Genomic DNA, 24,276 nt, shown 5'->3' on the forward strand with positions numbered 1-24,276 from the left:
TCCCCCCCCCATTAATCTTTTATTACAGGGGGGTTGTCTCAGCCATAGAATGTAGAAGGGTAGAGGCAAAATTATTTTCCCTCCCCTACAACTGCTCAAAGTATTAGCTGCTAAAAAGCTATGCTATTTTTATCCCTGACTGTCGGAGGAAAGTGTTTACAGACTATGGATGTGAAAAATACTTGAAATGTTAAAAACACTCAGAACATCCAACATTCTATGCTTGGGCCGTCATTCGAGTGCAGGCGCGGATCAGTGCTAGAGGCGGGCCTGTTACCCCCAGCCCCTGTCTCGGACCACTAGGCATGTTTGCATCTTCTGGCCCGAGGCAGACGGTAGGCAGTGTAGTATACGGTACAACACCGCGGCCCCTGTGGACTGGGGGGCTAGATTGCTTGTATTCTAATCCCGGTCCTGCCAGTTAGTAGCTGTGTGACCTTGGGCTTTTAGTGAGCCTCCCTTTACCTCAGTTTGTCATCTGTAAACTGAGAAAAACAGCAACACCTATATCAGAGGATCGTCATGGGGATTAAAGGAGCCAGGGGCTGTCAATGCGCCCAGCAAGCTGTGAGCACTAAAGATTGATAGCCAGGATCCCTTGATGAAGCACATTCGAGTAGAAGACTACTTGAAGTAGATCCTAATGCAAAATACAAATAAGGTGTCACCCAGGAGTTCTGACCTCTATCATGTGGAGAACTCTCTGAAAAGATTGGTTTTGGGTGCTTCAACTGCTCACACTTACGAGGCACTGTGCTCAAGCACTTTTCCGGTTTGAATTTATTTAATCTTCATAATAATGACATAAGATAGGCACTGTTGCTCTTCCCATTTGACAGATGAGGAAATGGAGGTACACAGAAGCTAAGCACCCACTTCTCCAAGCAGTAGGCAGGACTACGTTGATGGGTCATATGGAGGTGGTTTGGGGCAGAGCTCCCTCATCCACAGCATTCACATGCTAGCCACTGGGCTTAGAGCAGGGGACCACAGCCTGGTCTGGGAGAAGAGAGCGGATAGGCTAAACCTTCGCAAATTCCCTTGTCCGCAGAGGGGGTGGTAAGAACCTGCAGGGCACACTTCTTATCCGCTCACCTAGAAGCCACTGCTGCAAGAAGCCTCTTTCCTGCACCTATTAGCAGAGGACATGGCAGTGGAATGCTTTCCTAAAACTCAGGTACTTGGCATTCATGCAAACTGAAACAAAGCAAAACAAAACAACAACAACAACAAAAAAAAAACAAGGGAGGAATGGAATGGCTTTGTGGGGTAACATGACTCTTAGCACAACACTGAGGTGAGGCAGAGATGCTTTCTGGCCAGAAATACCCATCCTACCACCTGATCTGAAAACTCTCTTTCCAGAATTCCCTGTTTACAAAGGGAAGGACACAGGGACCACGTTTAACTGTCTTCAGGTAACACGAATTACCAGTTAATCCCTCAGAGTGGCTGTTTTACATGTATTTGACGAAAAGATTGAATTTAATGTCATCCAGCTGAGAGCAAGAAAGGGAAAAAGAATAAGAAGCTAAACGGTGTGTGTGTTTGGGGGTGACGTGGGTTGGGAGTAAGGATGGGGGTGGCAAGCATAGGGGATCTGAGAGAGAATCTGGGCACCAGAGGCAATTCTGCCTGCTTCCAATTTCTCTTAAACCAGCCTGGGAAATGCCATTCAAGAAGCCCTCATGTGATTCTTTGGCATGGATGTTGTAGAACGCTGACCCTTGGGAGAGGGCACACAGGAGTATTGTCTCTTTCATCTTTGCAAACACTTTACTTTCTATTCAGCAACTGCCCTATGGCAATTGAAGTTCCCATCAGTTAAGCAGACATTAAGTGGCTTCTTATATAAATACTTACAGAGTTCTGACTTTGCAAGGCTCTCTGAAAAGCATTTTGTTTCTTATAAGTTCTTTGAAGTTTTCTATTGGCTCCAGCAAGTGTGTGCAGATCTATCCACAGATTGACATATTCCTGTGCAAATGAACTCCACAACAATAAAGTTATGTGAAAGAGAATATTCTCAAAATTCACTGCTGGAGCAGCCCCCTCAAAAGGTCATTCTCAGGTAGCATGACTGGGAAATTGCTTTTGCTGTTGATTATTGTCCTCATTTAGAATAGAGACTTTAAGAATATTCTTATTCTTTTTAAATTTTAAAGCATCTGACAAATTTAAGGATATGGATAAATTGAAGAATTTAAATTGAAGAAATTAAAAATAACTTGTACTTAAAATACTGAAACAATTTCCAATAACAATTTTTACTCAGAATATACCTGTATCTCTATATTTGTTTGCCTCTACCAATTGATCAACCAATCTGCCTATGGCCACAATAATATTTTGAGATATCAGCAAATTTTTATTGTAAATTTTATTGAATTATAATATACATATATAAAAGTGCATGAATCACAAGTGTACTGATGCACAAATCAACGTGTCTTTTTAAACTAAACACACCCGTGTGCCTAACACTAGCTCAAGAAACAGAAAGTTACCAGAATTGGTGTGTATTCCCTCTGCCTTTACTTATACACTGAAGCCCTTTCTCTACCTTAAGCTAGAGTTTTCCAACTTCATGTCTTGGGAAAGGGAGGTCTCAGCAGATCATAGAAAAAAAAAAAAAGGAACTTTACTTTTTGACAGAGATCCAAGAATGAGAGACTTGGAAGAACATGAATAAGTCCTAGCTGATTTTTCTAACCGTAAGCCTAGATAAAGGATTCTTAGAGGGGCGAAGAGGAGAGAAGAAATGAAGTAAGCAAATTAAGCAAAGACACCAGTGGGTCTCTCAGAAGGGAAACTGGCCCTGCCCAAAGTTCAGAAACTCTATCAGGGAAACTGTGGATAGGAACTTTGATTCACATGGAAATGGTTCCAGATCCAGCAGCACCCGACTTTCAATACAGGGAAGTCCTTGTTCAGTTCAACTAAAGAAGCCCCCATGAGCCATTTCTCAGTGTCATCTTCCATGACCTAATATGCACATCCCAGACACGCAGGGGACTGATGCAGATGGTCCCTGGTCCTTACTTTCAGAAACATGGGTGTAGGTTTTTGTCCTGACCATGCCCATGGACCAAACTTGTCTGTGCATCAGAATTACCTGGGAACCTTGTTAAATATCCAGATTTCTTGTATAATTAAGACCCACCACTAAATTTAATCAGGCCTGGCAATCTGAATGTTGACCAATTCTATAAGTGATTATTACACAACCAGTCTGGCCTCCACTAGAGACTGGATTTGGGAAGTTGCTCTTCCAGTGGCCTGGGAACTATACCATTCTATCAGGACAAAGACTCAGGGCAGTGTGTCTGTGTCCCCTGCAGAGCCCTTTTAGAAGCTGCTGGTGGGAGGGGAGCAGCTCACGTGGTAAGGCTCCTCTCCTGCGCTGAATTCAACAAGACCAGCCCATCCTACCCCAAGGTACTTGCATAAAGAATTACAACATTAAGAAAGGTTGGCAGACCACTCTCAATGCCACAGTGGTGACCATTATCAACCACATCTTTGCTTTGTCATTTGTTTTATCAACAAAGGAATTTATGTGAAGATAAGTGTACCCCTGGGATGAGGCCAAAGTCCTCTCCTCATTCCCTGAAGAAGGGATGGTGTTGTTGTCACACTGCCGATCAGGCCTTCCTAGCATGAGGGCAGGGTCTGCAGGCCTCCTGAGGCTCCCACAGGATGCTGCCGTGGACTGCATTATGTCCTTCTCGCTAGAGGTCCTCTGGGCCTGGCTATGGTGGCTTTTAGAGCTCTGTTGTCAATTATTAAAAGCATGGCAAGGGTGCAGAAAACATTTATAATAATAATAATAATAATAATAATAATAAATTTTAAATGCCAAGCCTATAGCACATTAATTTTTTTAACCCCTCTAGATGAGCTAAAAGTGAAAGCTCTAGTGGGGGATGGGGGAGAAAAAGAATAAAGTGAAAGCTCCAAGTGTAATAACCCACTAGGATAATGTATGGCCACGGGTCAGTCACAACCAGCATATGTACTGCAAAAGCCAGCACCTGTCCCCGGCGACTGGGCCTACTTGCTTAGGGCTGCTACTGAATAGGATGAAGTCTCTGTCTGCCAATGGGAGCAACTTTTAAAAAATGGATAAAAAAGAAACCAGATGGGGAGAAATCTAGAATTTGAGACCCCACCACCCCCAATAATCCTCCAAATGCGATACTGGAGAAGTTAGAGAAGATACAAAAGGAACTCATAGGGACCAGGTGATTCCCATTCAAAAATGAGACTATCCAGGAAAAACAAAGGATGGAAAGGAGGTGATTACTGTGTCACTCAAAATCTTGGTGCTGGCTACAGTGTAGGATGGTGAATGTTCCAACTTCTTATTTAGATTCAGGAAGTAAGGATGGGAAAAATCAGAATTAGGTGGTGTTTATTTTGATTTGCTTTTATCCAAGTCAATTTCTTATTTCAGTATATTTTATATATGCAAAGGTACAAAATCATAAATTTATAGTTAGGTGAATTTTTAGCAGGTGGACTTATCATTTTTGTAAGTGAGTACAGGATGAAGAATTATCAGGTCCCTGGAAGGCCCCTTTTGCCTCCTCCTCATCACTGGTTCCCATGAAGGAAATCACTATCCTAACTACTAACATGGGGGATTAGTTTTGCCTGCTTTTGAACTTTACATAAATGGACTCACATGGCATGTACTTTTTTATATCTGGCTACTTTTACCGTGTTTGTGAGTTCATCTATGTATTTGTGTGTAGCTGTTCATTTTCATTACTATATAGTGTCCCATCCCTTGGACATACCATACATACCATAGATTTTCTATGCTGTTGCCAGACTATTTAAGGTTCTTTGCAACTCTTGGCTATTACAAACAATGCTGCTATGAACTTGTGTGTTTTTAAAATAATCTTTATCTTTGACATTACTATAAAAGGAATTCAACTATTTTTATTTAAGAAGAACATGTTGAACACATGGCAAAATATTTTCTTGGAACTAAAAGTTACACTTCACTACCATTTTATTTTTATATAAAAATAAAATATTATGAGCATACATTGTCAATGGTACACACCACTACCTCCTCTTTTACTTTTTGAATAGAGAAAACTGCAAACACATGATTAGAGTATTAAGTATCAAGAAAGTTACATTTATGGGTAGGGCTCCTTTGGTTGAAAAGAGAAATTTAAATTTTTTATTTTTAAAAAAGATTTTATTTATTTGTTTATTTCAGGTGGGGGGGGGAGAGAGAGAGAGTAAGCGAGCATGAGCAGGCGGAAGGGCAGAGAGAAAGGAAGAGGGAGAGAGAGAATTTCAAGCAGACTCTGCACTGAGCACAGAGCCTGACGTGGGGCTTGATCTCATGACCCTGAGATCATGACCTGAGCCAAAATCAAGAGCCAGATGCTTAACCAACTGAGTCACCCAGGTACCCCAAGAAGGGAAATTTATGATGGAGTTTTCTGCTTTTTATTATAGACCATAATCTGGGTGATCTTTTCCTGGTAAGAAATCCTTTTTTTTAAAGAGTTTATTTATTTATTTGACAGAGAGAGCACGAACAGGAGGAGGGCAGAGGGAGAGGGAGAAGCAGACTCCCCACTGAGCAGGGAGCCTGATGCGGGGCTCGATCCCAGGACTCTGGGATCATGACCTGAGCCAAAGGCAGATGCTTAACTGACTGAGCTACCCAGGTGCCCCACTGGTAAGAAATCCTTAAGTCAATTCATAATATTTTATAATCCTATGTTAAAAGTTCATTTAAAACTGCTGTTTTCCCACAAATGTGTTCTAATTCTAATTTGTCTTGGCCAGGGTGTGGTGGGTGAGTGCCAGCTCAGTGGTGTTCTCCTGCGTATTCCATAATGGCCATGTCGTCTCTGTGTATTAGCTAAGATCATGTTCAGCTCCACATTACAACAAAACAGGATGAAACAAGACAAAATGACAGTGACTTAAGCCCGATATAGTTTATTTCTCTCTAGGTCTGGGGATATACTATGATATCCTTAAGATAGTATTGGTGATCCAAGCTTTTATTTTCCTTATCTGTTATCCTAAGCACATGACTTCCATTCAGGTGGTCACCTCATGGTTCAATAGGGTTGCTAGTGATTCAACTGAAAGCTGGTCCATGTTATAGGGAAGAAGGAGGAGGAGAAGGAGGAGGAGAAGAGGAAGAAATTCTTTAACAAGTAGGGGCGCCTGGATGGTTCAGTTGGTTAAGCATCTGCCTTTGGCTCGGGACATGATCCCAGGGTCCTGGGACTGAGCCCCGCTTTGGATTCCCTGCTCAGTGGGAAGCCTGCTTCTCCCTTTCCCTCTGCCCCCCACTTGTGTTCTTGCTCACTCTGCTCTCTCTCAAATAAATAAAAAATCTAAAAAAAAAAAAGAAATTTTGAACAGTTAGATTTCTGAAGACTCCTTTTAAATCAAAACTTAAATAACTACTTAGTTTACTCAGTAAGGTCAGCAGATACATACTTAAGTCACCAACATTTATTAATATATTGTCTCTTCTTCTGATATGCATGCTTGCGTGCACACATACACATACACAGACACACACACACACACACACACACACACTGACCCTTGAACAATACAAGGGTTAGTAGGGGCGCCGACCCCCCATACAGTTGAAAATCAGAATATATTTTGACTCCCCCAAAACTTTACTAATAGCCTACTGTTGACTGAAAGCCTTACTGATAACAGTTGATTAACATTTTATGTTGTAGGTACTATATAGTGTATTCTTACAATAAAGTAAGCTAGAGAAAAGAAAATGTTATTAAGGAAATCATAAGGAAGAGAAAATACATTTACAGTACTTGTCTGTATTTATTGAAAAAAATCTATGATAAGTGAATCCACACAGTTTAAACCCGTGTTGCTCAAGGTCAGATATATCTCAAGATATAAAGAAAGTTGAAAATAAATTCATCTGGGTTTTCATTTAAAGGCTATAAGTCAAGCAATATATATTTTTTTTTTTCTGAAACTCAAATCTCTTCAGCAGTATTTTTCTGTGTGGTAATGGAAAATAGCTAATTGTGGGTGATTAGATAAAAGTGAAACAATTTGCAAAAACAGTTCAGAATATGTATGAAAACAAAATAGAGGCAAAAAACAAACATTAAAAAAAGAATTCTGCATACTCTAAACTTCAGGCTATAAAATGGCTGTTGTCAGCAGTACATGTTTGACAGTTATGAGGTAAAGTGATTAATTGTCTGAGTGTGATTAGAATCAACAGAAGATATGTTGAGACCTAATAACTTAACAGTTCATATTGATTCCAGAACCACACTAGCCTCAACAGTTTTCGTTATCTTTAATTTTACATTTCCCAGTAATTATATTTTTTTACAGTCGTCAGAGATCATTAATCTTGAAGTTGTAAGACAATCTACTTTCATGAGGAAAAAAAAAAAATTAAAGCCCAGGACTTAACACAAATCTAACTGCCACAATAAGACATTATTAATACTTATACATTGACTCATTGTACTTTTTCAGAATGATTTAAGAGTGTCTCTTTTCCTTATTAAAAAAAAAAAAACAGTTAAATTCTGGATGGATCCTTTGCTAATGTTCCCAGTGAGAATCACTAATAAAATGTAAGAGATAAAGACAAGTAGTTCCTTCTAAAATGAAGAAACAGGAAGTGAAATTTATCACATTTTCAATTTTTTCAGAAGACGCACCTCTCATGTCTCTGAACTCCTATCCTCCTAGAGCCTAGCTGGGTGATTGTGTTTATTATGTTCAACCCCCTCACTTGAAAAGGCACAGGCCCAGGAAACAGCTGTTCACAATTAAATTAATTATCATTTGTCAACGACATTCTGAACGCTATTCTGAGGCCCAGAAATTCTGTGTTACAGACGAGAATGTTGCCAGGCCACAGTGCACTTCAGAATGTGTGTTCACTTACATTAACCATTTCATTTGGTAAATCATCTTTAAGGTTTTCAAAGCAGTGACATCTTTGTAAAACTATTGTCACATAATCCACTAACATTGCTCTCTTAACTTTAGAGTGTTTGCTCATCATTTATCTAAGAATTTTTTATTCCCCTTGGATTTTGACACCATACTTAAAAATCTAAGACAAGTAGCAGAGAATAAAATGGGTATAAGAAATAGCAGTGTGGTCCTTTAAAAATGAATAGCTAATGCTTGAAGCTAAAGTTTCTTGGGTAGTAACCCCACAAAATTTATGAATTAAGATTCTAACCATTTAACCCTTGGTTAAAATATTTCTTTGCTGAAATAAATAATCTGGAGAACTAAATAGGACTTGGAAGACCAAGAGCTTTAACTGTACTGATTAACCTTAAGGATTGTGTCTATTCGTGCAAAGCAAAGTTCAATCAGAGAGGGGATTAATCTCAAATTTGCCAGGTAATTGACAGAAAAAAGCAAATGTATTTAAGTTAACCTAGATAGTTACTTTTAAGTTTTTCTTGTGGAATTTCTTTTTTTTAAAGAAATACGAGAATTTTTTGGAGTTAAGAATGGGGGAGTTAAATTTAGAAAATATTCATATTTTATTCAACTAGAGTTTTCAATTAAAGTTAAATTCTTCTCTCTAAATTATTTTTAAAATAAATATGTCCATTAGCATTTTTGTACACCAAGTAAATAAGCCAACATATAGAAATAATAATACACACAAATATGTTTCTTGAAGCTTTGTTTATAACAGGAAATATTTGGGAAATGATTTGAATATCCTGAGGTGAATAGATAAATAAATTATGAGACTTGACACACTGGTCATTTTAAGTAGTTATGAAGACTATGAGACAACATGTACCATGCTTATGATAAAATTACAAGAAAATCCAATGATATTATTGAAAAACAAAAGGAAGAAAAAAAACCAGGATATAAAGATTGTATGTACTGATTTCAAATGTACTTATTTCTATAGCTTTCAATATCTTTATGACATGGCTATAAATTTATTAGTATAATTGGAAATAATGTATTAGATCTATTTTTATAGCAAAGAGAGATTGTGAAAACGTTGCTGATAAAATCTAAAGAAAACCAGGAAGTTTAGTTTTTTGGAAACTATTTGAATTTAAATAAAAAAACCCAGTTCAGCAAATATCCTTTTGAGCTTCCTGCTCCTCCACCCAACTCAGCTCCCCCTACTTGTTGAACATTTAAAAGTTTTTACTTTCTTTTCTTTTCTTTCTTTTTTCTTTCTTTTTTTTTTTTTAAGTGGAGACTAACATGGGGCTTGAACTCACAACCTTGAGATCAAGACCTGAGCTGAGATCAAGAGTTGGATACAACTCACTGAGCCACCCAGGTGCTGCTAAAAGTTTATAGGCCCCTAAAAGTCTATAATGTGTAATTTATTCTTCTCTAACACTATTTCATATTTCTACCCCCTAAACTCCCCTTTTAAAAAAGATAGCAAGACATAAGGAAACAAACCTGCAACTAGCAAAGAAACACTATAGATAATGACAGACATCTATAGTGGTTTTTTGCTAGCTATAAAAGAACTAGTAAAAACTCCATTTGGCACTTTCAAAGAGGATTTACTTATATTTGTAAAATTTTCCTAACATAAGTGAAATTTAAACCATAATACTTCCTTCAAGGATATCATTTCTGAAACACATGGCAATTACAAATCTTAAGGCAGATATATTCCTTAGTTGCCAAGGAACAAAAGGAATGATTTATTATCTAAACAGAACGGGTAAGTTCATAAAAGTTAAAAATGAAGCATTTATAGTTAAGGTGTGGACAAAAGGAAATCTTATTTAATGGGGGGTATGGAAGGGAATTTGGAAGATGAAAATTACTTTTAAAATTTTTGTGAATAGCTTACGTTCAGAACTAAAGCCTTTCCTTTCTCTTTACTTTTGCATTATTAAACTATTTTGCTTTTTCTTCTGGAGATATAGGGTCATCAACATCTTCTTATGCTGAGCTAGCAGTCTTGGTTGAATACAGAACTTAATCAGGAAGTATTTGTAAAGCTTCTGTAATCTTAGTAACATACTTAGTTCTCTAATTAGTGCTTCTCTAACATTGATGTGCATACTAACCACCTAGGGATAGAAAGTACCTCTAGAGCTGATTCTAAGGTGATGAGTTTCTAATAAATTTCCAGGTGATTCAGTGCAACTGTCTACAGACTAATCTTTGACTAGCACCACTCCAGAATACCAGAAGGCAAAGTTGCATGCCTTTGTAAAAAGTGAAATGAAAGTAGATAGTTGACAGAGATGAGCCATAGAGTACTTGGCCAGATGTAAATAAAGCAACTGCAATTGAGCTCTAGTTGACTGCTGGGGTTGAGTGCCAATGTTGCCTGAGGATAAAATGAGAGCTATCTAGTTCAATCGCTTGCACAATGTAGGTGTTCAATAACTGGTTTTTCCTCTTCTTTCTACAAAAATAATTACCAAATGAAACTGCCAGCAAACATGTCCAAATAATATTTCAGCATTTTATACTGATAAAATCAAAAGCTGATTAGAGAATGGGCCAATGGATATAATACAGAGTGCAGAAGACATTACTTAATAAATTTGAAATCAGGGTTTGTTTTGAGAGAAGATTGACTTATTTAGCAACCACAACAAAAAAGCTAGAAAGAGTAATTTTCCATAAGAGAAGTAATAGGAAAGTCAATCATGGAGGTGTTGGGGTGGTTGGAGAGTTAGAACTGGACTAGGAAGCTAAGGAAATGGAGCTAAGAAGGAAGGTTGATGAAGCAACATGCTTTTATGGGAGCAGTGTCCTTGAGAAGCTCCCAGAGGTGGTATGAGATTGTGATTTATAATAAGAAATACGTATTTGATCTTCATCTCCATACCTGGCAAAGAGCTCTCCAAACCCTTGTAATTTCCTGTGATGAGAGCTTTTGTTATGTTAATAAGTTACTTTTGGAAAACATCTAAGGATGGGGGCTGGTTGCCAGGGGAGCCAACCTTGTGATTAGAGGGCTTAGTTCCACCCTCCTGACTGCTGGGGAGGAGGGGTGGGTCTGAATCAATTACCACTGGCCAATGATATAATCAATCATGCCTTTTTGTAATGAAGCCATAAAGACCCAGAAGAATAGGATTTGGAGAGCTTCCTTGTTGGTGAACATGTGGAGATTCGAGGAGAGCAGTATGCTCTAGGAGAGGGCATGGAAACTCTGTGCCCCCTCCCCATACCTTGCCTTATGCATCTCTTCCATCTGGCTGTTCCTGAGTTGTATCCTTTTATAATAAACTGGTAATCTAGTAAGTAAAATGCTTTTCTGAGTTCTGCAAGCTGCTTTAGTGAATTAATCTAACTCAAGGAAGGGGTCATTGGATACCAGTGGGTCAGAAGAACAGGTGACAACCTGAACTTCTGAGGGGGCATCTGAAGTGGTGGTGGGGCGGTGGGCAGTCAGGTAGAACTGAGCCCTTAACATGTGAGACCTGATGCTATCTCCAGGTAGAGAGTGTTAGAATTGAGTTAAATTGTAAGACACCCAACTAGGGTTGGAGAATTCCTTGGTGCGGGGAAAAAACTCACACATTGTAATTGGGTGCAGAATCTTTAAAAAAAGTAATGTCTACACTCACGACTCCGAGATCAAGAGTCAGATGCTCTACTGACTGAGCCAACCAGGTGCCCCTGGGTGCAGAATTTGGTATGGGAATGTCCCAAAAACTTCAGAACATACATGATAAACATTCAGATCTAACTTCTTTGCTGTGCTGTAGACTAAGTGACACAAATCCTCTCTACTGCCCCAATACAATGTGTGCTGGACACATACAGCCTTATGTAGGAAGTACTTGGGATGTGGAGGATTCTGGTAGTATTCAGCCTGATTCTGGTAGTATCCAGTAATGTTCAGCTTGAGGGGAAGGACAGCACATGGAGAAGGTAAGACAAGAACAGCACATGGAGAATTCAGCAGGAGGAATTAGTGACCAGGGGGAACATAACCCCTAAACAATCAACAATCAAACCCCCAAGAGATGGGGGTTTCCCATGATGGGGGCAGGAAGAGTCCTTGGGAACATTTAAGGAATTGGCAATTTACATAAAAATAAAATGCTAATTGAGACAGTAATATGCAAATAAATACAGAAGCAAGAAACATGATGTGACCAGAAATCAACAAGAAGATTTAACATACTTTAGATTTTGCTTCAGATTTCAAACTATAGGGAGTAAGCATCATTGTGGGATCTTGAGCCATAATATATGAGCTAATTTTCACTTTGGCAAAACTAATAGTGCAGGTTTAAAAAAATATAGGTCATTCTTATTAGCATCATTTTTCTTTATTTTTTTTGATAAAAGGTTAGTATCTATTTTTTTAAATTCAATTAATTAACATATAGTGTATTATTAGTTTCAGAGGTAGAGTTCAGTGATTCATCAGTCTTATATAATACCCAGTGCTTATTACATCATGTGTCCTCCTTAATGTCCATCACCCAGTTACCCCATCCCCCACTCCAACAACCCTCAGTTTGTTTCCTATGATTAAGAGTCTGTTATGGTTTGTCTCTCTGATTTTGTCTTGTTTTATTTTTCCTTCCCTTCCCCTATGATTCTGTTTTGTTTCTTATATTCCACATATGAGATCATATGATAATTGTCATTCTCTGATTGACTTATTTTGCTTAGCATAATACCCTCTAGTTCCATCCATGTCATTGCAAATGGCAAGATTTCATTCTTTGATGGCTGAGTAGTATTCCATTATATATATATACCACATCTTCTTAATCCATTCATCTGTCGATGGACATCTGGGCTCTTTCCATAGTTTGGCTATTGTGGACATTGCTGTTATAAACATTGGTGTGGAGGTACCCCTTTTGATCACTACATTTGTACCTTTGGGGTAAATACCTGATGGTGCAGTTGCTGGGTTGTAGAGTAGCTCTATTTTCAACTTTTTGAGGAACATCCATACTGTTTACCAGAGTGGCTGCACCAACTTGCATTCCCATCAACAGTGTAAGAGGGTTCCCCTTTCTCTGTATCCTCACCAACATCTGTTGTTTCTTGATTTGTTAATTGTAGCCATTCTGACTGGTATGAGGTGGTATCTCACTGTGGTTTTGATTTGTATTTTCCTGATGCCAAGTGATGTGGAGCATTTTTCACATATCTGTTGGCCATTTGGATGTCTTCTTTGCAGAAATGTCTGTTTATGTCTTCTGCCCATTTCTTGATCGGATTATTTGTTTTTTGGATGTAGAATTTGATAAGTTCTCTATAGATTTTGGATACCAGCTCTTTATCTGATAAGACATTTGCAAATATCTTCTCCCATTCTGTCGGTTGTCTTTTGGTTTTGTCCACTGTTTCCTTAGCTGTGTAAAAGCTTTTTATTTTGATGAAGTCCCAAAAGTTCATTTTTGCCTTTGTTTCCCTTGCCTTTGGAGATGTGTCTAGTAGGAAGTTGCTGTGGCCGAGGTCACAGAGGTTGCTGCCTGTCTTCTCTTCTAGGATTTTGATGGATTCCTGTCTCACATTTAGGTTTTTCATCCATTTTGAGTCTGTTTTTGTGTATGGTATAAGGAAATGGTCCAGTTTCATTCTTCTGCATGTGGTTGTCCAATTTTCCCAACACCATTTGTTGAAGAGTCTGTCTTTTTTCCATTGGATAGTCTTTCCTGCTTCATTGAAGATGAGTTGACCATAGAGTTGAGGGTCCATTTCTGGGTTCTCTATTCTGTTCCACTGATCTATGTGTCTGTTTTTGTTATTAGCACATTTTTCAAAAGTCTTTTTAAAATTAGAATTATCTCCCCATCCCCCATGAAGTTTTTACCTGAAAATTCTGTAACATAGGGTTAGAATAATTCAAGCCAACTTTTCAACTGAGGTTCACACCTCCAATCTTTCTCCTTAATAAAATACCTTCCTCAATTCCTGAGACAGCTCCTTGAATATGACGATTTCTCAGTAGCATATTTTCACAAAGGAGATTGGAAAATATGCCATTATTAACTTGGTAACATGAGTTAATTGTACAGATTGATATTGGCTTTAACATTAAATTCCTGGAGGATGGGGACTCCATCACACAAATCCTGGCTACCTTCTTCGAGTATTTATTTGTATGCTTTGTTCTAACAGTAGATGATGGAGGTAAGGAGAATTTTAAGAAGCTTATCCTGACAGTAAAGACAGATCTTTACCCTGAAGCCAAAGCTAGATGTAATCAAACACTGCATTTTCTCAATGACTTTTAGGTTTTGTAACTTATATGTGTGTACCTAGAAATGCTCTACTCTGTATTTTTTTCTCATTGAAAAAAATTTTTTGTTTTTTTTTAAAGCAAGTCTTATAAAAAGTGTGTTTGGAAAAGGTTTCTTAGAAAAATAGCCACCATATTATAGTGGAACAAATTCTCTCTCCATCTCTCACTTTCCCATGTACTGACAATTCCAAAGGCGAATCTGGAATTACTATTTCCTTTCTATAATGTTCAAACTTGGCCCCAGAACACAAAGCTCAGGATTGGCTCAATCTACCTTCCTACTCTCATCTCCTTGTTCTTCCTTTCATTCCATATTCTACGCACACCAATATAAATGGTCATTTCTCAAAACCATCTGGTGCATTTACTTCATGCATGTGCCTGAAGCATCTTCACTTTTTTCTTAAAATCAGCTCCATGGCACCTATCTGGAATTCTTCATTCCTAAGAAGCCACAGGATGTTGTGTTTAGCTTTACTGTAGTATGTCTTTGATTTTTTGTTATTGTTGTTACAAGCATGTTTCCCACTGATATATGAACCCCATAAAACCATGAATCATGTATTTTTAAAGTTCCAGTGTTTAGCATATAAAAGATGCTCAAAAAATATTTGGTGATTAAGAATGCATGACAGGGAAAAATAAGCTTGCAAAATGCAAACTAGCTAGACAACTACCAACCCTTCAAGATATATCTCCAGCTAATCTGCATAGATTTTAGTGATTTAAAGAGAGAAAGATATTGAGGGGTCCTAGAAAGGTGGTGCAAGAAATTAAGAGGTAATTTATAATCTCTATAGCCCATTATTGTTTCAGGGCAATATTTCAAACAGATTTCCCTTTTTCAATTAAACTCGCAATATACCTTAAGTAAAGATGAGGATGTCACAGTTTCTTTCCTGTTTTGTTGTGATTCTTTGAAATATCAGGATTCAACTGGTTCAGGGGATATACTTTATTTTTCAAGATTGGGGCAGACATTCCCACTTGAGATTAAAAAGACAAGATCAAATTGAAAAGAAGTACGTATTTTCTTGCTGATTTACAAATAGTGCTGGTTTTAAAACCAGCCACAAAATTCTTAGGCCTCCTTTAGAAAAGTGATGTCTATGTCCTCTCCCCTGAAATATAGGCTCTATAACTTCTTGACACAATGCCATGTCATTTTCTGCATCCAGATCTTAAGACATTGGTAGCTTCCACTTCCTGGTTCTTAGGACACTCACTCTTGGAACCTAGAAAACTTGCATGAGGGAGCCCAAGCTGCCTTATGCAGCAGCCAATGTGGCACGAACATGCAGTCAGCACCAATTTGCCTGCCATTTGAATGAGCCATCTTGGGAGTAGATGTTTTCCTACCTATCACCATCCCCAAGCTCCTTATAGTTCCCCTGTTTTTAGTAGAACAGGAAATATGAGAAATAAACTTGAAAATTAGTTCCTATGATATTTTAAAAGTTTTACATTTTCTCATACCGTGGTAAAATATAAACTACAGGCTGGTAGTTTCATGGCATTCAACCTACTAAAAGGGTCTTTAGCATAAGAAAAGTAAAATATTAGGAAAGTGAAACTCTAAAAATGAAACAAAATTTCTACTTGTATCTAGTTTGTCTTGTAATGTATTCCAAATAATATGTATATGTTGTGAATATGTCTATATAGATATATTTCAAACCAGTATTTTTGCAAACATAAATGAGTGGTAACCATTTTTATTATGTAAGTACAAAGTTGTATTGTTGCTATACGTTTAAAACTTGCTCAGATGGTTAGATTCTAATGCCTCCTCTACTTGGACTTGGGATAAAGTGCCAAGAGTAGCAGGAGTTTACCTCCCAAAAGAACTCTAGCCCTGATACTGATCTGAAAATTTGGATTCCTCTTCAAAGCTCATTGGCAATTAACCAAAAACACTTCATCATCAGAACAGTGTTTACCTTTTCACAATTATCTTTCATTATTTCCTGCCAAAATCATAAAATGTGTGTGTGTGTGTGAGAGAGAGAGAGAGAGAGAGAGAGAAAGAGACAGACAGAAAGGGGAGGGGACAGGGAGAATGTGCTGAGGTAGGGCTTAAAATGTTCACCTATCTTGGAGGATATTCAGCAGTAGGTAGGGTTTTGGATTTCTTTTTCATTGTAATTCATCTAATTCATCCATCTGTAGATGAATTTGTTTCCCTAAACAGTGAATATTATTTAGCAATGTTCATTATTCAAATGCTTTACGAAGTAATCCTCATAATTCCTATAAAATAATTACAAACAGAGTGGGGCTGCTAACTTGCAGACGGCAATAATGAAGTGGCAAATTTCTGGAACTGTAAGATAGAGCTCACTGCTATGTCAGGCTGCTGAAGCCTAAATGACAATGTTGTCACTTTCACTCATAGAAACTCAGGAAAACAAAATACTCCAAACCCACATTCTTTCTTTGTAATCCCTGACTATTCAGGGATTTGCCTGAGCATTTAGGCAGTTAATGATTTATAACCAGCAAAGGTGGGTCTATCTTCCCCCATCTATACGATTCTAGAGAGAAACTGACAGTCCTTAAATAGGAAAATAGTTGGGGCATTGTGCTAGAACACTCTGTGGTGACTTAACTGACAAGGAATCTACTACAAATCCCAGCACTGAGTATTTATTTCTTTTTCTTGCAGGGGCAAAAGGTTATACACTTTCTAAAAAGTGCACTTCACAAAAGTAAACAATACTTAAATGTACCATATTTTTGACCACCCAGAGAGGAAATGATCTTAAAGAAGAGATCAGAGGAGATATTATGTTATTGATGAAGTGTCAATGAATTAGGAATATGTAGATGAAATTCTTCTGAAACTACACAATCTTTTAAGGAAAACTATTTGAACTGAAACATGTTTTGCATTAGGAAATCTTTGCTCATATGAGGGAAATAATTGAAAACACCTGAAGCTTACATGCCACTTCTTTCATGTGTTTCTATCCAAATCTTTGAGGAAAGGAGGTTGGAAGTCTGTTATGGGTGAGATCGCTTATTGGCTATAGTTACTGGAGCCCTTTTGGTTGTATATTTATACTCCCAATGTGAACATGATAATCACAAATGGAGACAGCTGGAAGAAATTGTAAACCATGAAATAAGTTAACTTTTATTGTGTACTCTCTGATGCCCTTGTAGTCTCCTTATAATGCCATGACTACACAGTTTCCATGGTAACCATGAAAAAGACAGAACAGCCTACACATTTAGCCAACATACGATTGATTCAAAGATCATACTTAATGGTTCAAAGTGGTATAAGGTAATATTGAGTTTTCCAAAAATGTGCAAGTCTATTCCTAAATGTCCAAAGAATGAGGAAATAATGTGATCAGTGTGGCCTGGTGGCAAGAAAATATTTATGTTGCATCACTATGCAGGGGTAAATGTGAATCCTTTTTATATTAAATCAAAAAGTATATGACAAATTTTTCTGTCAAGCAATGTATGTCTTCTGAAATGCTTTAGACTGGCATATGATGTTTACTTTTTGCCTTGGAAATACTAATCAGATTTTATTAAAGGTATTTTTAAATCATTTTAACTATTTTTAAGTGGACAATTCAGTGGCATTGAGTACACTCACAGTATTATACAACCATCATCACTATTTCCAGAACTTTTTCATTATCCCAAAAGATAGATTCTATACCCATTAAATAATAACTCCCCATTCCCTTCTTCCTCTAGTCCCTTGTAAACTGTATTATATTTTCCACTTGTATAACTTTGCCTATTCTAGGTACCTCAGATAAATGGAATCGTGAAATATTTGTCCTTTTGTGTCTGGCTTATTTCACTTAGCATTAACATTTTTAAGGTTTACCCATGTTGTAGCATACATTAGAATTTAATTTTTCAATGAATGAATAATATCATTATATTGTATATACCACATTTTAAAAATCCATTCATCTGTTGATGGACACTTGCATTGGTTCCACCTTTCAGCTATTATGAATAATGCTGCTATGAACATTGGTATACAAGTATGTGTTTGAGTCCCTTGGTATATGACTTTTTAAAAAATGAAGTATTTTAGTTTTTGGTGTTTGAATGTAATAAAACAAAATTCAATGTCACCACTGGATGGGTTTTTGGGTTATTTTGCTTTTCTTTATTTTTTTTAAACAGATACTGGGAAAAATCCTTACTTTTCTCACTCCTCACATTCTAGGACTGTATATGCCCCATCTTTCTTCATATGCTATGTATATACACATACATCAATGTAAGTTAAATTAAGTTAAGCAGGTTTACATGGTATAGATTGGATGTGTTTCTCAGAAACGGAAACAATCATACCTTCTGACTACACAGAAAGTCAACATTACAAATGAGCAAATTTCATTATTTTTTAAATTCTATACTTGTGATAGGTATAGAATAAGATTGTTAAGGAATAAGGAATAAGAATATGAAAAAAAAGTGCTCCCTCAGATTAGTTGAAACATTCTTGGCATTTCCCATCCATGGGATTTTGTACTTAGTACTGCAGCTAGAAGACAAGATTTTGGATGAATTTGAGGTAAGTGTAGGCAGGTTTAAAAACTCCCAACTAGTTACTCCATGGAAACCTCATCTACTACTTCCAGTCATTAGGAAGCTCAGTTAATCCATGCTTTAATGAGACAGACCAGATTCCAAGTGTAAAGAATCAGACAGACCACAGATTCAGAATTCCTGAGATGTGCTTTTGGAAAATGCTTCTGCAGAAATGGTGGGATGGTAGACCTAACAGCCAGGCAGGTTATAACAGAAATTAGTGATGGGGGAACATCATGTGCATAATGTGAAGACTGGGATGGTTTTACTTTTGACCAATGTTTCTCTTCTTAACAGCCTAGCAAACAAATGGTTTAACTTGACCACAAACTCTATTTCCTTCTTTAGAAAAGATTACTGTAAAGTCCGGAAGAATTATCTTTTCGAAAAGAAACCATTTTCTTGCTTGCTGCTGGCTTCCTCTCCTTTGTGGAAGGCTGTCTGTGACATGTTGGGCATCCTTGTATTCTCTAGATTTGGATATTATTGTCCTGAACAAAAAAATAAAATGGCAATGCATGGTGAAATATAACACAGACTGCAAATATGCTGAAATTGTTATAGAATATAAAGTTGAGATGTTTAGAATCTTTCCTTTGCCTTAATCTTAAATTAAGATTATGGCAGTAAAATAGTAGATCTTGAACATACTCATTGAGGACAATAATGGAAGGGAGGAAATTATTCTGTGATACCTCAACCTTTGCCAAGGTGAAAGGATTATTCATTTTTTTTCCTCTTTTGTAAATCAATTCTGTAACATGTGTGCTTGTTTAAGTTACAGTTTTAATGATGATTTATGATGTAGAGGACTCTTTGATTGTTAAGCAACATAGCTATTTCATTAGCTGGTCATGGATATTGTTTACTTCTGGTCTTAAATATGAAGATCAAAATTGTTCTGAGGCAACCAGTCTAATGACCCATTTTGAAATGTTCATGCCCTTCATTTCCTTCTTGATGGGACTTGAATAGTACCTCACTATCTTTTCCATTAAATGTCTAAGATGTTCCCTGGATTTAAAATGTACCAGGTAATACATATAAAAATGTAATAAAAAGGGGAAAGTTTCCTTTCTCTCTGTGGGCAACTGCTTGAGTCTTCTCCAAGGATCTTGACAGGAGACCTCACAGTCTGAGAAGTTTATGTTCTATGCCTCCTTTATGGAAGTGGAACTGGAGACCTTTGCACAGGCATCTAGTTTTCTTTAAACTCTGGAACACCTGTGACCTCACATGGTGGAGAGTCTAGATTGCAGGTCTTTTTACTCCTCCCTTGCAACTTAACTGTGACACTGTAAGGTTAGGCTGGGAAGAGAGAGAAAAAGGTGGCTGACAAACTTTGAAGGAAGGATGTTGGGGGAAACAAATATTCATGAAATTTCAACTGAAGAATTTTGGAAACAGCACTTTAAGGGCTGAGAGGAGAAATATATTAATAAATAAATGGCAGGAATATACAACAAAGTATAGATAAAAAAAATTTGACACCAGAAAATTTAACCATTAGACTTTCAAGACTTCTTTAGCAAGGTTTCATATTAAAGAGTGTTAAATATTAGTCCTTCTGGGCTGTTAAATACTGACTCATTGCTCAAAAAAGTGGCCCCAAGAGGAGAAATTGTTATGGAAGGTTCTTGTCAGGGTCCCAAAGAAGGCTCCTAGGAGGGCTTAGAAGGACACCTCATGTTTGGGTTGTACAGTTTGGGCCATTCAGAACCCTAAGCGATGTGTGAACATAGCTTAGTTCATGGAAGGACTCTATCACCAGAACTTTGTTAGGAGTGCCTCCTAGGTATAAGCACTTTTACCAGTTATGAATTTAATACCCTGTGTTTGCAATTTTGGTGCTTTCTTCCCAGGTCCTAAGCAATTGGATACTTTGAGGACAATGCCGGTGATAGGTAATGAATCTTACTTCTTCCCCTCCTCTTTCTTCCCTCTAGATTCTTCAGTGTCTCCTAGCAAGTCTGAGTTCATATGGCAAGTGGCAGACAAAGGGAAATCACCTGGCCTTTCCAGAGTTCTCTAACTCTAACTCATGGAAATTTCTGTTTTTGTGGCTTCTGTGGCATCACCCACCTACACTGCCCATTAGTCACACAGTAGAACTCCCACACAATCCTTGCAAAGTACTGAGCAAGAGCATTTGAGAATTGTGACTCCACGTACAACTGCATGGTTTTAATCAGTTGTAGCACAGAGATGTGATTAGCAGTCAAAGACCCCTGAGAATGAACTTTGCTTTGCTGTTTGTACCAATAATTAGCACTCTGTTAAATCAGCGGTTTTGGAAATAAGACCTGAATCTTGTTTACTGTATGGAGCAGTCTTAAGATTCTCATGATAGCCAACTCCTTTTTTTTATGAATAAAAATGTCTCTTTTCTATTCCTATTTCTTAATATGTGTTATTTTTCCTTTCAGACAACTGGGGGGGGGGCAATAAGACAAAGACAATAATTGGAGGGAGGGGCAGAGGAAGAGGGAGAAAGAGAATTCTAAGCAGGCTCCATACCCCCAGCACAGAGCCTGATGTGGGGCTCAATCTCACAACCCTTAGATAATGACCTGAGCTGAAATCATGAGTCAGACACTTTACCAACTAAGCCACCCAGGCACCCAAGACAAAGACAATCTTAATGCTGGCTTGCTAAGATTCTAGTCTTAGCTCTGCTACTTACTATCTAAGTAACTTTAGGCAAGTCACTGAATCTCTCTGAGCTAAAGTGTTTTCAACCATAAAAGGGAGATAAAATCAGCCTTACCTACTTCATAGGCTCAAACAAGATAATGTGAAAACCATGAGATGCTATATGAGTATATAGCATTATAAATTACCAAGGAAAGGTCATGAATACCAAAGAGAACTGAAAGATGACTTAGTTTCTGAACAATTTTCCATGAGTAGACATGCTAGACTCAGAGCTGACTACCATATAAAAGTTATTCACTGACAGATAAAATAAAATTTTGTTCCCAATAAAGACTTCAGAAATATTCTGAGGGCACATTGATGGTCAATCCTAAATATACCACCAGATGGGGGTGGAGGCTCTGAGAAGACAGAAGTAAGGCATCTTAAGCCATCTGGAACTTTTCAAAACAGGGTGGGTAAAAAAAAAAAAAATCAAACCTACCAAAGAATCTCCTACAGAGGGGAATCAATGAATAAATTTGTGACCATGGAAGTTAAGCAAAATAACTGAAGAAGACCAACAAAAGCTAAAACCTTTGCCAAAATTATGTTATCCAATATCCAATGAGAGGATTCAAAACATTTTTTTTTCCAACCAAAGCCAACAACAACAAAATTCCCTGTTTTTATATATAATAACATGTCCCCTTTCCAACTCATATGCAGTATAATTCCTTCCTGGCTAAAGAAATGAAAGGTAATTGAATTGTAGAAGTGCTGGCTGCCAATATCTTGGGTGGATTTCAGATCCCCTCCTTTGCATTTCGACTACACTCTGCTCATGGTTATACTAACTGGAGGAAATGGGTCCCAGTGAAGGTAGACCTCTGAGAGCCGGAATTATATCAGTGGGGACTAAGGCTGGATTCTCCAGTTCTTTGCACTTTGAAAGACCTTAGATTTAGTTTTGACTCTGTGGTTGATTATGAGGTGAATTTTGCTAACTCATCTCTATAGACTTCAGTTTCTTTTGCTATAAAATGAGGTGGTTGAAAAAAATCTCTTTACATTCCCAATGTCCTTTAGGAAATGTCTGAGAAGAAAGCTTCTCAGAAGAACTGTGACCATCATATTTTTAGGAAGTTGGAAGCTCAAGGGTAATGATACTACACAAATAGAGTGGACTTGTAAAAGAGTAGGTGACATTCAGAAAAATAGAAGATGAGGATTAAGGAAAATCTAGGGAGAGACAATCTGAAAGAAATTGGGACAATGGAGCAATTTAGAAAAACTGAAATGTTGGTACACAGATGTGGGTAGTAAGGGGCACTATGAAAGGCTAACAGGCTTTGTGGAGTGGTAAAATTAAGTCATTTCTGCCAGTGGAGTCTAGCATATTAACAAGTTTAGGATCGGGTGGCTATAGCTTTATTCTTAAACCAAGGAATAAACCTAAAGCCTACTCAGAAAAAAAGAGCAAGGAAACATGTAAATAGATCAGTTATGGACTAGGGCAACAAAGGATGTAAACTAGAGAAGAATACTGAAGAAAAGGAATCCTTAACAAAAAAAACACCTTGTCATCAGCTCTTTGGGGAACAGTTTAAACACAACCACTAACAAAACAGAAAGCCACTGAGATCTTCCTCAGTTACTTTGATGTTAATACCATGAAAAAGATGAAGCAATGTAGGAAGTGACTGGTTAAATGATACAAGGTTATTTATCAACTGAGTAGCAGACGTCAGAGTTCCTAATCCTCCCTTTCATTGCCATTTATGAGATACACAATGATAGAGCATCTGCAGTCTCTTTAACCAGAATAATTTTTTATACTATTAATAATGTGTTGCACATAAGAACTAAAATGTATTGGTATAGTTGCAGAATGTTTTTTGGGCATTTGAAGTGACTCTGGATTCTAATTGCTCTTACTTATCCACCAACAAGGATAGCATGAGGATATAGGGCAAAAAGTAAAGATGTGGTATTTCCTTCTTTCCCATTCTTAGAAAGTTTATCATACAACAAAGGAAGACAAAAACTGATGGATCCAAAAGCAACATAAATATTTATCAGAAAATTAATGATTACAGAACATATGAGAACAATCCATGTCCTGATGGCTCTGAAAGATATATCTGCAAATTATTTTAGTCTTCTTATTTTTCAGCAAAGAAGGCAAATTTGCAATACTATTGCTTACCTTTAGAAGTTGAGTTGACTGCCTATTTGCTTTTGTAACTCAGATGTCATATTTTTCTTGGTCCCTGCAAAGCCCCCAAAAAGAAGAGAGATTGGAAATCCAATATTCCAAGCACTGAGTTTTCACATTAAAACAAATCCTGGGATAGACTATGAACAAAATAATTTTCTTTCATTTGAAGGAGACATCTAAGGTTTAAGGACATTTATTTAATGGTAACTTTAAACAAGGGGTTTAAAAACCACTTGATAAGTAGGGGCGCCTGGGTGGCTCAGTTGGTTAAGCAACTGCCTTCGGCTCAGGTCATGATCCTGGAGTCCCGGGATCGAGTCCCGCATCGGGCTCCCTGCTCAGCGAGGAGCCTGCTTCTCCCTCTGACCCTCCCCCCTCTCATGTACTCTCTCTCATTCTCGTTCTCTCAAATAAATAAATAAATCTTAAAAAAACAAAAAACAAAAACCACTTGATAAGTAATATTTGAATATTAAGTTCAAGTTTTCAGTGAATCATTTTAAAAAGAAACCTATATTTCAAGACATAATTAATCAAAACTAAGAAGAAATGTCAATCTGAAATATATATTTTTAAGAACTGAGGTTGCAGGGTAATT

At 37.5% G+C, this 24,276-nt stretch overlaps 1 protein-coding gene across 12 annotated transcripts in view; it reads right to left on the reverse strand.

The window, feature by feature from the left end:
- Positions 1 to 24,276, reverse strand: part of LMNTD1 (lamin tail domain containing 1) — a 512,641-nt gene that overhangs the window by 52,799 nt on the left and 435,566 nt on the right. For 2 of the 12 annotated variants that reach the window (XM_078075783.1, XM_078075782.1), the window contains exon 11: positions 23,667 to 23,730. The exons of 8 other annotated variants lie outside the window; for them this stretch is intronic. In XM_078075783.1, the coding sequence (XP_077931909.1) occupies positions 23,713 to 23,730 (18 nt within the window). In that variant the 3' untranslated portion in view covers positions 23,667 to 23,712. Of the gene's footprint in view, positions 1 to 18,368; positions 19,315 to 23,666; positions 23,731 to 24,276 lie in introns of those variants that run through there. 2 more of the 12 variants (XM_078075781.1, XM_078075780.1) reach the window with 2 other exon arrangements.

Source organism: Halichoerus grypus, chromosome 6 (genome assembly GCF_964656455.1).
Source record: "Halichoerus grypus chromosome 6, mHalGry1.hap1.1, whole genome shotgun sequence".
Lineage (NCBI taxonomy): Eukaryota > Metazoa > Chordata > Mammalia > Carnivora > Phocidae > Halichoerus > Halichoerus grypus.